The sequence below is a fragment of the Siniperca chuatsi genome, linkage group LG18, assembly GCF_020085105.1.
Source record: "Siniperca chuatsi isolate FFG_IHB_CAS linkage group LG18, ASM2008510v1, whole genome shotgun sequence".
In the NCBI taxonomy this organism is placed as follows: domain Eukaryota; kingdom Metazoa; phylum Chordata; class Actinopteri; order Centrarchiformes; family Sinipercidae; genus Siniperca; species Siniperca chuatsi.
The window spans coordinates 23819616-23834358 of record NC_058059.1 but is presented as its reverse complement, the minus strand read 5'-3'; the positions used below and the strand labels follow the sequence as shown (position 1 = coordinate 23834358).

Here is a 14743-nt window from a genome sequence, read left to right as displayed (position 1 = left end):
GCAGGAGGTTAGGGTGATTAAAGATAAGGATGGAAATGCTTAAGATGTTGAGGTTCTCTTTGGGAGTGACGAGGATGGACAGGATCAGGAATGAGGACATCAGAGGGACAGCTCATGTTAGATGTTTCGGAGATAAAGTCAGAGAGGCCAGACTGAGGTGGTTTGGACATGTTCAGAGGAGAGACTGTGAATATATTGGTAGAAGGATGCTGAGGTTGGAGCTGCCAGGCAGGAGGTCTAGAGGAAGACCAAAGTGGAGATTTATGGATGTAGTGAGAGAGGACATGAAGTTAATAGGTGTGAGTGAAGAGGATGCAGAGGACAGGGTTAGATGGAGGCACATGATTCGCTGTGGCGACCCCTGAAAGGGAACAGCTGAAAGGAAAAGAAGAAGAAGAAGCGCTAACATTGCGTCAGGACCCTATGGTCAGTACTCTGTACAGCCATGAGCCAATGAAAGCATCCCATTTTGGGCGGACTATTTGAACGTACCACACTGCGGCTCGCTGATTGGGTAACGGAATCATCAATCAGAGGGCGATCTTCTCATATAATGTTCAAGCTGCATTTGGAATCCAGTGGCTTTCTCAGTGGATGGAAGATTGGTTATTGATCTGAAGTACAAATTTATGGACGATAATGTTAGAAATTAAGTCAAAACGATACCAAAACATTAGGTGTAGGCTTTAATTTGTAACGTTAACCCCGAAAGGAGGTGATTGCTATTCTTGAACCCAAGCTTTTGATTGGTTGCTGCCTGTTACGTTGTCATGCGGGCGTGTGCGTTATGCACGTCAACAAAGAAGAGAGAAGAGACAGAGACGAGAGAAGACTAAGCGTTACAGCAGAAGACAACAGATATGTGGATTTAACCTGCAATAACAGGTAGAGTAAACCTTTAAACAACTATTATAATTTTACTTATATTACACAGACTACGCGCTTTTGCGGAACTACATTTGCCTTTTCTGCTAACGCTTAACTCGAAGGGGAGATAAAGTAAAAAGAGGTTGACAGTGAATGGTGACAATGGGACGTTAATTCAGTTCTAAGTTGAACAAAAGCTAATGATTGTCTAAAACTCTTTTTCCTCTGCAAATCATTTCCCCTCGCACAATTTCGACAGAACTCAAGCACAGGAACCTTTTGAAATGGTACTGAAAGGAATGTTCTAGTTTCAATCTCTGTAAGGAAATAGTGGCATTTATAGCGAGTGTTTCCTTGTGTCGTGGTTTTAAGATTAAAACATTTAAATAAATATTGAATATAATAAAATATAATCAATTATTTTACATTAGTTTGCACGTGCGATTTCCTCCTACAGCCAAATGTGTTTTCCGTAAGTGTCTTAGCTTTGAACAGGAGACGGATCTAAGCGATACTAACGTTAATTACAACAGACAAGATGAGTTTTAATTTTTCATTTTTACCACATATTCACAAGGAGAAACAAGCACGTTTTGATCGGTTTAGTACATAAATACTGCGCTAGAATTTCAAAAACATTTGCTTTTGTATTAATAATCGTATTGTACAGTATAATTTAATAGACCTTTAACGTTTGAGGAATGGGAAAAAAATCAGCCCCTCCCCCTCTCCAATCAGAGGATTTAAAACGTTAGCTTGCTGTGGTTAATGTCCCCTTTCTCGGTTACCATCAACTAAAACGATATAACTGAGGATTTCCAGTCGCGTGGATGATGTTTTTGTGTGTTTTAAAGGTGTTTGGTAACAAACGGAACCTTGGAAAAGCAGTTGTTTTTAGGTCAGAGGACAGAGAAGGCGTCTACCAGAGGAAATGTGACACCGCTGTGCTGGGCTCTGAGCTGTGACCCCTGTTAAGGCTGAGAGCAAATGTAAACCAGTGATATACAGTAGCCTATAGTAATAATACAACAGTTATATCACTAAAAAAATAATGAACACTGTTTGGCATGGATAAACAATTGAATTATGACAGGTGCCCAGTTATTAGTTAAGAATCGATATTTTCTATCTTCATTTTTACACAATTTCCAAATAGCAGTGAAACCAAAGTAGAATGCTGTAGTGTATGATACTGTCTCCAATGATGTCTTATTCTATTTCATACGTGCTTCGCTATTGGTTTACCCCCTGAGGCACTGCCTCGGAAACCCTGAAAAAAGATTTCCACTCACGCCCAATGGGGGGGGGGTTAGTAGGCACCTAAGGGTTTTGTCACCCTCTGGTGTTGCAGGTTTCTTTCTTCTCCCCATTTACAAGCTGTGCCTCACCTGCACCACATCCATTCCCCTCATGGACACACACAAGTCGTGCTTACTCTGCCTGGGACGTCGTCACCTGGAGGAGGCCGATTCCTGCGCCAACTGTCTCTCTCCCCAGGGAGAAGTGCACTTCATTGGGCCCTGCCGCTGGCCCGGCACCAGTGGCAGAGGTGGAGAAGTTCCCACCAAAGTCCTGGACGGACTACGACGAGGAGGACGACCGCAGGGTCTATGACTCTGAGGACCCAGCAAGTCTCTTCAGGGAGGAGGAACCACAGGCAGCCCACCGCTACCCGTAGGATGATCTGCCCGGCCTGTTTGCCTCCTGCTGCAAGGAGAATGGAGATCCCGTGTCACCCCAACCTTCCCCCTCCTCCCGGGTCCCATGCAAGGGTTTCACCATGGGCCTCCGTGCCCAACCCTGTGGGAAGCCTCGCACGTTGTGTGCCCAAAATTGCGCCAATTTTTGCTTTTGCCCAACGTGAGTTGGCCGCGCCGCTAGCTGCCAAACCTCCACGATCGAGGACTGGGATTGGGACAAGGATGAGGTTAGCACGGCCAGGGTGTTCACATCTTCTGATGTTGACAGGGAAACTGGACCGTTCACCTCCGTCATCTTAGCCCCTCCGCCCCAGTGCGCACAGGTGACGTCAGTGGTAGTGAGGTCCGAGGACCAGGTTTCCCAGCTAACCTTGCGGCACCAGCGGAAAATACGAAATAGAAATAGTAGTTACCTGGATGTAACTCCGGTTCTATAAGAATGTGCGGAGCCCTCTAACTACAAGCCCAACTGGCCTCAGTTCCTGGTGGCTGTGTTTCCAAAGGGAGACGAGCTGCGTGGGAGCAGGGGTTATATAGGGGTAGGGCACCCTTGGGTGCCTACTACTCCCTGATTGGGTGATGAGTGGAAAGATATTTTTTCAGGGAGCTTTAGGGGGTAAACCAATAGCGAAGCCCGTTAGACTCATAGAACTGGAGTTGTGTCTAGGTAACTACTATTTACTTGGGCTGAAAATAATGATCATTTTCGTTACAGATTACTCTCACAGTTAGTAAATTAATAGTTTGGTCTATAAATGTGAAAAAACGCTTCAAAATTCCAATCTCAAACTTTCCAGAGCCCGAGGTGACGTCTTTTTGTTTTGTCAGATTAACCCAAATATTTTAAGATTACAATAACAGAAAACAGAAACACAGCAAATCTTTACATAGGAGAAGCTGGAACCAGAGAATGTTACACATTTCTGTTTTGATAAATACTCGAACAAATAATCAATTTATTGAAATTGTTGCTGATTAATTTAGTCTTAATTATGGTTTCTACTGATTTACGTGAATTCCTTGATATTTGGGGGTGAGGGATTAACGTTGTGAAAGAAAAATGTAACAACAGACTTATCAGATACAAACCAATTCTTCTCCATCATAAAATACTTAAATTCTGCTCTTTTCAATGAAATACATTGGCATAGAGCTTTGAAAACTTGTGATAAGGACTGTATTACAAAGTCAAAGAAATGTCCTGTTAGACACTACAAAAAATGTACTTAAGATTGATCATTTATATGGATTACAGTTGTGATTTTTGTGGAATGTGTTTGTATTTCGGACTGGTCAGAACATTCTGGTTATGTTTTGAAGCTGAATCCTGGTGTTTTCCTGTTTGTTTTTTTTTGCAGTAAAATTACTGAGGTGAAAACCGATCACTTGCTCCAGTGCCAGCTGAGACATGGATGCCTTCAAGCTGATGAAGGAGCTGAGGATAAATTATGAACAGGAGGTTTATTATCTCCCTAAAGAGTCGGGACTGAGCCTCATCGAATCCACCACAGAGGTGAGCACATTTGACAAAAAATGACCATTAATCCGCAGTAAAGTTGGGAAATCTTCCCTCAACATTACCCATTTTGGGGTTCAAATAATTATTTTCATTTTTGATTGACCTGTTGATTAAGGGTGGGGTATGCAATTCTGGAGAAATCCAATACCACGATATAGAGCCAACAACAACACAGCAAGTAATGTAACTAACCTACTAACACTAGGTTGTAGGTTAGCTTAGCTAGGTTGTGGGTTAGCAAACTGTCCCTGCAGTTGCTGCTGTGAAGCTAACAGACAGCAATACTCACAACTCTCCTGCTGCTATAGCTAACATCACAACAACAGCATGTCTTGACAAACTTGAAAGTAAGCTGAATGTCCGTGGGCAATTAATTTAATGTTACCCGACACACAAATCATGGCTGGAACAGTGTTGTGTGGCCCTGTCCGAGCCACTTTGTTAGTTTCCCATTTACAGAGCCAGGGCTGTGTACAAAGAACAGATTTTTTTTTCACACACTGAATGGGCCATTAGCAGACCCTGAGGAGATATTCGCTGAATTGAACAAAGACGTGTATTGGCTGAGAATTGCATATCCCACCATTTCAATTCAGTCTTTTTAAAAATAATTTTAAAAATAATAACAATGCCAATCAAGTCCCAAGTCTTACCTGTTTCTCTAGTATGAGTAGCAGGCATCTTCAATAGAACTTTTCTGCCAAAATGTAAGTAATCATCAGCGAGGTGATTGATAAACCAGGCTAATCAACAGCATGTCTTTGTTTTCCAGGATGACTGTCGGATCTCGGCCAAGTGCAGAGATGCCAAAGTGGAGGACCTGTGGAGTCTGACCAGCTTCTTCGGTTACAGTACGCAGACCTTTGTCCTGGCTGTTAACCTGCTGGACCGATTCCTGGCCATGATGAGGGTACGAGATGCTCATACCTGATAAGACCAGACACAGGACACTTTAGCTTTTGTTTTTTAACAGGGTCTGGTGACCCATTGTGGCTGTTGATGCAGTTTGTGAAAGCCTGAAACCTCTCCAGTGTCATTTTAACAGCAGATGTAGAAGCAAACAAATGTATACCTTCTGATTAATTTGGTAATTTATACATTATGTGCACTAAAATGTTTACAGAATATGAGTATAGTATAAAAAACAATATTCCTCAAATAGTGTTTGTTAATAAATCTCTTACTTCCTACTTCTTTAATTGGTTCCTTACTGAATAACAGATCCAGTGCAGCGAGTAAAATGATTTTGTTGCTGATCTTGTGACGCTTTGAGCAAAACCTGAAGTGAGTTTTAATGTAACTTGATGTAACTGGGCTCAGCTCAATGATGTGAAATTCTTACTCAACCATTTTCAAACCCATTTCTTCCTCACGTGTTGTCCACCTCCAGATCCAGCCAAAGCACCTGTCCTGCATCAGCCTCAGCTGCTTCCACATGGCAGCCAAAGTGACAGAGGAGGAGTGCAACCTGACCCCCACCGATGAGCTCATCCGCATCGGACAGTGCAGGTTTACCGTGTCCGACCTCGGCCGCATGGAGAAGATCGTTGCAGAGAAGCTCAACTTCAAGTCCAAAGCCGTCACTGCTTTAACCTTTCTGCACTTGTACCACCAAATCGCACTTTCACACTCCACAGACAGGTGAGACCATCATGCACAGGAAATGATGTGTGACTAAACTAAAGTTTACATTCCTGCTGGTCGTTCTGAGAATTATTCGTTTTTACATTTATTGGTTTCACTTCATTTCTATGAAAATCTACTTGTAGAGACTTAAAACTTGCTGCAGATAGAAAATCCATCAAAGACGACATTTAGTCAACTTTAAAAAAGTTTTTTTTTTTTTTTCACATCTGTGAATGTCAACATAAAATACCAGAATTCAGATTGGTTTGTGGACACAAAATGTAGTGTGTGTGTGAAGTGCTTTGAGTGGTCGGAAGACTAGAAAGCGCTATACAAGTACAGTCCATTTACAAAGATTTCCCCATGATTTGATTTGCGGAGCTTCTCCACACCGCTGCTCCACTTGATGTAGGGCAGAAAGTCAACAGCCGACTCCAGTGTCTGACCGAAGTGCACTGATAAGATTTAACTGTCAGCTGGCACTTGCACCAACACCTCACTTACATAACCCTGGCGCAGTGTATTGTTTTTTTATATGCCCAGCTGTACTTTGATTCAAAACACTACAATCTCAAAATGTCTTAAAAATCTTGTGGTGAGTAGTTACATTGGTTTTATTTTCAATTGTAAAATGCGTTGATTCTGAGTCGATGAAAGTTGATTCTGAAAACACACCTGAACGTGTGTGTGTGTGTGTGTGTGTGTGTGTCTTATCAGGAAGGAAACTCTGAGTCTGGAGAAGCTGGAAGCTCAGCTCAAAGCTTGTCTGTGCCGGATCTCCTTCTCTAAAGCAAAGGTAGGAATTCGCTGCAGGGGTCAAAGGTCAGACCGGATTACAGCAGCTCAGCAGTCTAATCAGATGCTCAGAAATGAGTTTTGTTATGTTGCTGTTAGTTGGACAACAACACTGAGACTCTGGACAAATTTTAAACATGTGTTTCTCTACATGTTTCTGTCTGTTCTTCCCTGTCATTCTTCCACCTCCTGTCCTGTGTGACCACCCAGCCGTCCGTCCTAACCTTGTCTCTCCTGAGGCAGGAGATCGAAGCCATTCGGTCGGAGGAAATGTTGGAAATAGCTTATCACATCCAGAGACACTTAAAGGTAATCACGGTGACTTTATTACACAACAAGGGAGGGAAAGTAACACCTGTGGAAACCTGATGTAATGGACAAGCAAGAAAAGACCGTTTGCTTTTCCACAACAGAGTCAACAACTCACAACAGTAGCTCTGAGCAAATTAATTTAGGAGGAAACGAGAGTCTAAAAGTTTAATTTCAAACGGCTAGTGGTTTCATAAAAGTAAAATTAACTGTTGGTATCAGCTCACAATTTCCTGGATCAGATGCAAACAGGAAACCTTTTTGGTTGGAGTAACTCCACAAACATTAACATGACAAACCATATTTATTAACCAGCCATACAGCCTGCAGGCTTACTACTTCAAGATGATTCCAGTTTCTGGCTGAACAGAAGGGAAGTGAACGCAACGCAAAATTATGTGTAATTCGTAGCCCTCTGGTCCAAATTTTGTTTTCTATTGACAGTTGTGGTTATGTAACCTGGTGTCTCGGCTTGACTCACACATTAAAAGAAAAGAGTGCTGTGCTTAAACTGATCGTATTTTCAGGCCTTACCCAATTACCTGAATGGAAATGTGTTTTTTTTTTTTCTCAGAAAATCTTCAGTTTACATGCACTCGGGTCACATTTCTCTTCTACCTCCCTGCCATATTTACAGTATGTGTTGTAATTTAGGACCAGTATTGCCATATTCTTTTTTTTTATTATATATATTTTACTGAAGTTTAGATGTTATTTAAGAAACTTTGCTTTTTCAAATAATGTTTCACTGTTGAAATTTTACTTTTTAATTTTAAATCTGAAAAATATAACAGTATTTTCACCCTAAATTGTATTTTAGATTAGGATTATTTTAGATCTTGGTATGTTGTTGCCACAGTGATACTTTCGCTCTCTTGCATGTTTGTCTTCCCAACCCTCGCACTTACAAACACTTTGGAGGTTCAGGTTTTACATGACTAGCTGGTCAGGTTTCAGCACAAACCTACAGAAGCCATTTTAACCTGGTTTCTCTTTACCTCCTAACCGTGGAAAAATAAATAAAATAAAAAACCTTTTGAAGGCAATGTGCTGTTAAGTCTTAAGTAATTACATTATTTTAAATACACTGTCAGTCAGTGAACAGGGCAGAGGGCCACAGCTAAACTGAACTGCTGTGCGGTTTGGTTTCAGATTGCGGATGGCGAGCTGCTACTATGGAGCGAGCGCGTGGCTCTGTGTCTGTCGGACTACGCCTCCCCTGAATGCAGCAAACCCAACCACAGGAAGCTGCAGTGGATCGTGTCGCGGCGGACTGCCCAGAACCTGCACAGCTACCGCAGCGTACCTGAGCTGCCCACCATCCCCGAGGGCTGCTGGGATGAGAGCGAGAGGTCAGAGCCCCAAACACACCCCAACAAAATGCTGACACTGTTAGAGCCCCAAACACCACCTGAGCAGGATACTATAAGTAAATAATAAATAAAATAAATCACAACCTTCACATAAGATTTAGTGCAAATGTACACACTTGCTGAGAAAAGTAACAGATGCAAATATTGATCCAGGGATTTGAAGAATCAATATTAAACCATTCAACTAAAAATGCTAAGAATTGCGATTAATCCGAAAATGTTTTCTTTTTACCTTAGTCCTTTTGGAGATCAACCAAGTCTCAGTACACGAACCATCACAAAATCTGGCGCGTTCTTTCACTTTCACATTTTTTTCCTTACTTATTTTTCCTAGTTTTACAAAATAGCAAGAGTTCTCAAATTAAAACTACCCAAATAAAATACATTAAATTAGGAGTTATCTGATGTAAAAAATAAAAATAAATAAATAATTGACAAGAATCTGACCAAACATTCACCTCTAACATTGAGAAGCTAATGGTTTTTGATACTTAGTGCCATGAAGTTTTGTGTCTGTTTACAATCACTTGTTTTTATCTTGTGCTGCTTGCCTATCTTGGCCAGGATTCCCTTGAAAAAGAGATTTTTAATATCAATGGGACCTATCCTGGTTCAATAAAGGTTGAATAAAGAAATAATAAGCAAACATACTTAAGTCAGAAGTGCCGCGCTTCAAACAAAACTCACAGTTGCTTAATTTATCAGTGGATTGTGTTTGGTTCAGTTTCATTCTGATGCAGATGTCAGACTGACGTCATGTGAAATACCTGACGACAACAACAAAGGCATTTAAAATGAAAAGGAACCAGACACACCCTGTGTATCACCACACCTGCCCTCCCAAATGTTTGTATAACAGCGTCACACTGATAGACACTGGAGCTGTAGAAGGTTGATTTGGATCAGCTGGAAGTGAAAATTGTAACTGGACATTTTTACTGTGTGTGTGTGTGTGTGTAGTAACACTCCTCTGAAGCAACCAGCTGTGCAGCAACACAAAAGTTTCTGGTGTGTTGTAACAACATGTCACACACACACACCATCCCCTCTGACTGTCTGAACTTGTCAGGGCCTCTCACATCTCCTAGCGCTGCGTGATGAGATGTGTACGAGTCCCTGGTCACGTCCCACTGACGCAGACGTTTCCATGACGTCACATGAGGCCAGAGCGCCTCCCCTTTTTATGTAACATGGAACGCCTGGAGAACATTTTCTAAGTCAATGTGTAAAAAGAAAAAAAGAAGGAACCGCACGTGAAGAATTTTCCCAGTTGACTCTTAACAGTGACCGTTGACCCACGGAACAGCTCAGTCAAACTAAAACCAGAACCATCAAATGTTTGTTTTTAAATACTTTTTTTTATGACGAAGTCATTATGTTTTCGGGATGTCCGTCCGTCCCATTCTCGCACGCGATATGTCAGGCACGCCTGGAAGAAATTACTTCATATTTATATATATCACAAACACCCACTTGGACACAGTGATGAACTGATTAGAACTCGGTTCTCAAAGGTTAGGCTGGGTACCGAACTTGGATAATTTTATGGTACCGACCAAATTGCTTCGATACCATAAAGTATAAAAAAAATGCCTCGTCATTCAGTACCAAATTTCAATACCTAAGGAGTAAGTCCTATCAGCGTCAGTGCGCCAATAAGCATGCAGCATGGTTGCACCAAGATCTAATAATGCTGGTGATTGGCTATCTCACGATACACGTCGTAGAGGCATGCAGGAAAACACTGTTACGCCCCGAGACTGGGCTCACTGTATTTGATTTTTTTACTGCCAGCTGCTTATCTGCACAGATAACCAAGTCAACTTTGTGCTGCTTGTTAGCTAGCCAGTGCAGCTAACCTGTAGCTGCTCGTCAGTGAATCTGTTCACCACGTCGTCCACCGGCACTGTCTCTCCTCGTCACTGCGGGTATGGATAACCTGGAGCCGAGGCGGAGAGCGTTTCTGACGGCAAACATGGTGTTGCTTTACGTTACAGACCAACAGGCAATGGACAGAAGTACTCCTGAAGTTGACATGGTGGATTGTTGTCAGACTCGGGCTAGCATTTCTTTAGCACAAAGTACGAGGTCTCACTCTGCCACTATTTCCCAGTACCACAAGGCTAGGCTTTGTATAATTCAATACTATACAGCTATTCCACCATTTTCTTAATTTTAGTCCAGTTATCCAGGTTGAGTAAAGTGCGCAGTGTAAAAAGCTTCTCCAGCTGCTCGCAAGTCTTTGAACAGCTTCCTCCTTTGAAGTTAGTAATTGTACCGTATTGTAATTTTATTTTGTTAAAATGGATTTTATAAAGTTGGTATCGAAAAAAAGTATATTTCAGGAACTGGTATCAAAGCCAAGGTATCGAAAATGTTTTGAAAGATCCCCAGCCCTAGTCAAAGATCAAGGTCACTGACCTCGAAACACGTTTTTGACCATAACTCAAGAATTGATGACCATATTTCAGAGTTGGTATCACAATGCATTTGTGATACTTTTGACTAAAAGGTCATTGTGAACTCTAAATAGGTTAATAGCCATCATTTAAGAATAAATTGGGCAATTCTAGATTTCACACATGTTGACCGAGAAGACACAATGAGTAAACAATAACTAGCACATTAAGGACTTTCCTCCATCTTGTCCATTCTGCCTTTCACTTCCTGCCAATACATCTATGATAATCCTTTTATTAAATCAGTTCAACAATGTATATTCACTGGAATCATACATATGTATCATCAATATAGTGATAACTTCCATTTAGCCAAAAAATATACTTTACACCTTATTTTTATTTTAATTCAATTCCTTCCAAGTACATATATTATGAGTCTGGACAGACATGGATGTAAAGTGCAACTTGACTGGTTGGCGGAGGCATACAACCCCAGAAATACTTTTTCTTTTGACTTCTTGGTCCTAACTTTTTATAATATCATGTGATATCACTGCAGCATACATATTCAAATAGCCCATGTTGTGCTGAAAAAAAATGATCAATTGCTTGTGCCTTTACAGTACTGAATGTATACACATTTTTATATAAGTGAGTCGAAGCCCCAGTAATAAGGGGGGAGGGCTCAGACCCCAGATTGATTTATATATCAGAGATAACTCAAAGTAAATGTAAGCTTATTTATTTAAATGTTTTTTGTTTGTTTTTCTAAACCTAGAACAAAAAAAAAACTAGTGCTTTTATTGTCGATAGTCTTAAACAAGACAATTTTGGCTCGATGAATGATGACTTGCCAATTTGTTTTCTGTCCATTGACTAATTGATTATTTGACTGTCATCTTATTCATATTAACCTAATTATGACAAAAAATGTCTGCTAAGACTACTCTTATTCAAACGTAATTTTTTTTCTGTCCAGGTTAAAGTTCAGAATCATTCATTAAGACAATGAAGTATCCGTGAAGTGTTTCGATGGTTGTTTTTCACCACGTATTAAATGAATTAATGCAACATTAGAAAAGCTATAAAACAGAATTCAGATGTCATATGAAATTGGTTTAATCCTTAGATTTGAATCCTTTGATCAGACTTTCAGCTGTGTGTATACACCTCTTGATATGACTGTGTATACTGACAGTATATCCCTGTGTGTGTCTCTACAGTGAGGATTCATGTGAGGATGTGATGAGTTCAAGTGAGGAGTCTCTCAGCAGTTCTCTGGGCAGCGACGCTGAAGGGCCCTTCTTCCCTCTGCACCTCCGCTGCCAAAAACACAGCCAACACCTTCATGCCTGACACCTCCGCTGTCTTCCTCCTCTAACTACCTGACATCTTTTAATTTATTGTTTAATAAGCTCCTGTGTTGGTGGATAAATGCACAAGTTCCTGGTAGATTTGAGTTTGTAGATGTTGGTGCATGTTGAGATGTCACATTCAAGATTTTAAGGATATACTAGAGATGTTAGATGAACTTTGGTTGACTCACTGCAGCAGCTGGTCGTTGTGAGCAGTTTCATGTTGGAACTATTTTCTTTCTACCGATAGTTCAACATGAAACTGCTCATAACAAGGTCTGTAAATTATGTTGAGTAACGATTTCTGGAAAGAGATGTTGCTGTTGAGTTTTTCAAATGTATTATTTATTTTATGGCACTTTGAGCACCACAAGCTGAGTGCCATCTGGTTCCATTATGTTCCAAAAAGGCAAACGTCTCTACAGCCGATATCTCCAAAACTCAGCAACTCACACCAAAGCAATCTATGGATGAATAGCATTATCAATAGCATTTTTGATTTTGGATATTGAACTGTCCCTTGAAGGTGCTGAGCTAGCAGACACTGCAGTCTGATTAAAAAAACCCAAAACAATTTCAGACCAGAAACAGTTCATGTTGTCAACAAGAAGATAATTTGCCAAAATGCGGTGTTTATTTATTAGAATGTTTTTTTTTTTAACTTATTCATTTAAGACTTTTTTTTTTTGTATTATTATCAAGGGGAAGGAGGTGTTTTCCTGATGTACAGAAGCTGAGAGCAGACTCTTATCTTAAGATGACAAATAATGCTATTTTTGGTGCTCATATTTATAGTTTAAGATTGTTATTCATAGAAAAAAAAACAATGATAAAGTCCAGCTACTATCTTGGGATCAAAATTGTCATTTTTGTCTTATGTTGCAAATTTGGTAAAACAGGCCTGAGATTTCAACTGAAGCTTTAGAGTTTTGTTTAACTTAAGTTGACAATGTTGAAAAATGAACCTAAACAGATTCAATAAGGGATTCGAAAGAATTCGATCAAACCCTAATCATGTTTTGCCCTTTTGTCACCTGCTTGTCTTGAGACAAATGAACAGGAATGGGACGGGAACGAGGTCTTCACGAGTTTGCTCGGTTCCTAGTAATCAGGACCTGAGACCTGGCCTGGGCCAATTCCAAACTAGATTCAATCTAAGCAGGTCTCTTGTTCTATTTGGGCCTGTTTGGGTCTACCGCATTTTTTTGATTCGGTCTAATTGTCCTCAAGTTTTTCAGATCAGCCTCTTTGTTTTGAAATTCAATTTACGCACAGTCTGGTTTGGGTAGGTGTCCCACGGATGTGTTATGAAGACTTCTGACATAAAATACAAAAGTCAGTTATTCTGAGATAAAGACACATCGAAGTCCCGATCACCACTAAGCGGTCTGTATTTCCTGTAGAACAGGGTAGAAAACAAAATTTTAGCATCCTTTGTCATTTCTTGAGGTAATTGCTGTTGGCCTCCTCTTCTATAGTGACGTTTCATTTGCACAGTTAGGGGGAAAAAAAAATCTAATTTCAAGTGTTAAATGGGCAGACTGGAGGATTAAGTTTGTGTCTGATGGGAAATGTAGGTGTCAGAAATTCTGCACTGAGTGTTTGGAGCTCGTGTTCAGTCGGCCCTTTGATGTCAGCACAGCGGCGTGAAGTGCCTTGCTCGAAGGCAGCGAGGAGAGAGATCTGACCAGCTCTGAAACAGTTCGAGTTTCCCTTCAGATTCAAACGCTCAAAACATTTAACAAGTGTATGTTTGTGGATGTGTGTACATATGACCCTGGTTTAAATTTAAAGTTGACAATTTTAGGATGTAGCTTAAAGTCTTTGGTGTTTGGAAACTGTTCAGAGAGAATGTTGTATGGAACAAAATAATGCTGACAGTGTCAAAAGTCTTAAAAAAAAATGTAAAACTGTAAATGATGTACAAAAAAATCTGTTAATAGGTCTTTGTAGATATTAAGTTATTCTCTTTCACCCAAAATCTTATAAAAATATAATTTTTTTATCTGTTGTCTCTTTTCTTCCATGTCTGAAAACAACCAGCTGCTTTGATTCATTTTCTAAATCAAAGTGAAACTATGAACTGGTAATCAACCAGATAATGCAGATAAGTAATGTGAACATATTTATTTATTTATTTATACATACATGTTGCACTCTCAGGGCAGGGTGACAATTTAAATCCTCCAGCAGATATTTGTTTTAGTACGGGTAAGAGTATTTGGGCCATCATTCAGGGAAACAATATGGGATTTCCAGAATAAAGTCGTAATATTGAGAAAGTTTTTTAAAGAAAAAAGTAATAAAGTTGTAATGTTTCATAAAGTCAAGTGATTAGCTGCTACGTCAAAACACAAAAGGTGATCGCCTCATTCAGCGTGTAATTAGTTTCATGTAATGAACTCTGTGTTAAGATGTTTATTGGTGAAATGTAGTTCAGGGACCATAATCACTAATGTCTTAAGGTTCCTCCTGAATGGAGCTTAAGGTTCAAAGCAGAGAGTTTCCTCTTAAGATCTTTTCACAAAGCTGCTGAGAGCAACTTTTACTTAAAAAACCCCGACAACTCCTAAACTAAGAGAAGGGGCGGGTTTCACCCTGTTGCTATACTTTATGGATGACATGTTTCTGAACTAATTAATGATTCACTGTGTCCACAGTGATTGGTTGACAGGTCTGTGGCAGTGAATGTGAAATTAAATATTCAACAACACACAGCAGAAGGACTTTTAGACTGCAAACTGCATTTTTCCAGTTTAAGTACGGTGATTTGTGCAAACCATCATCTCCAGTGTTA

At 40.2% G+C, this 14743-nt stretch overlaps 1 protein-coding gene across 1 annotated transcript; it reads left to right on the top strand.

Moving 5' to 3' along the window:
- The first annotated feature begins 585 nt into the window (after window positions 1-585).
- On the top strand, window positions 586-13951 carry ccng2 (cyclin G2). The gene is made up of 8 exons (XM_044173321.1): window positions 586-885; window positions 3926-4080; window positions 4859-4996; window positions 5477-5727; window positions 6430-6508; window positions 6718-6816; window positions 7969-8168; window positions 11815-13951. Exons 2-8 carry the CDS (start codon window positions 3976-3978, stop codon window positions 11945-11947), a joined length of 1005 nt encoding a protein of 334 aa, XP_044029256.1. The 5' UTR covers window positions 586-885; window positions 3926-3975; the 3' UTR covers window positions 11948-13951.
- Window positions 13952-14743: the final 792 nt, after the last annotated feature.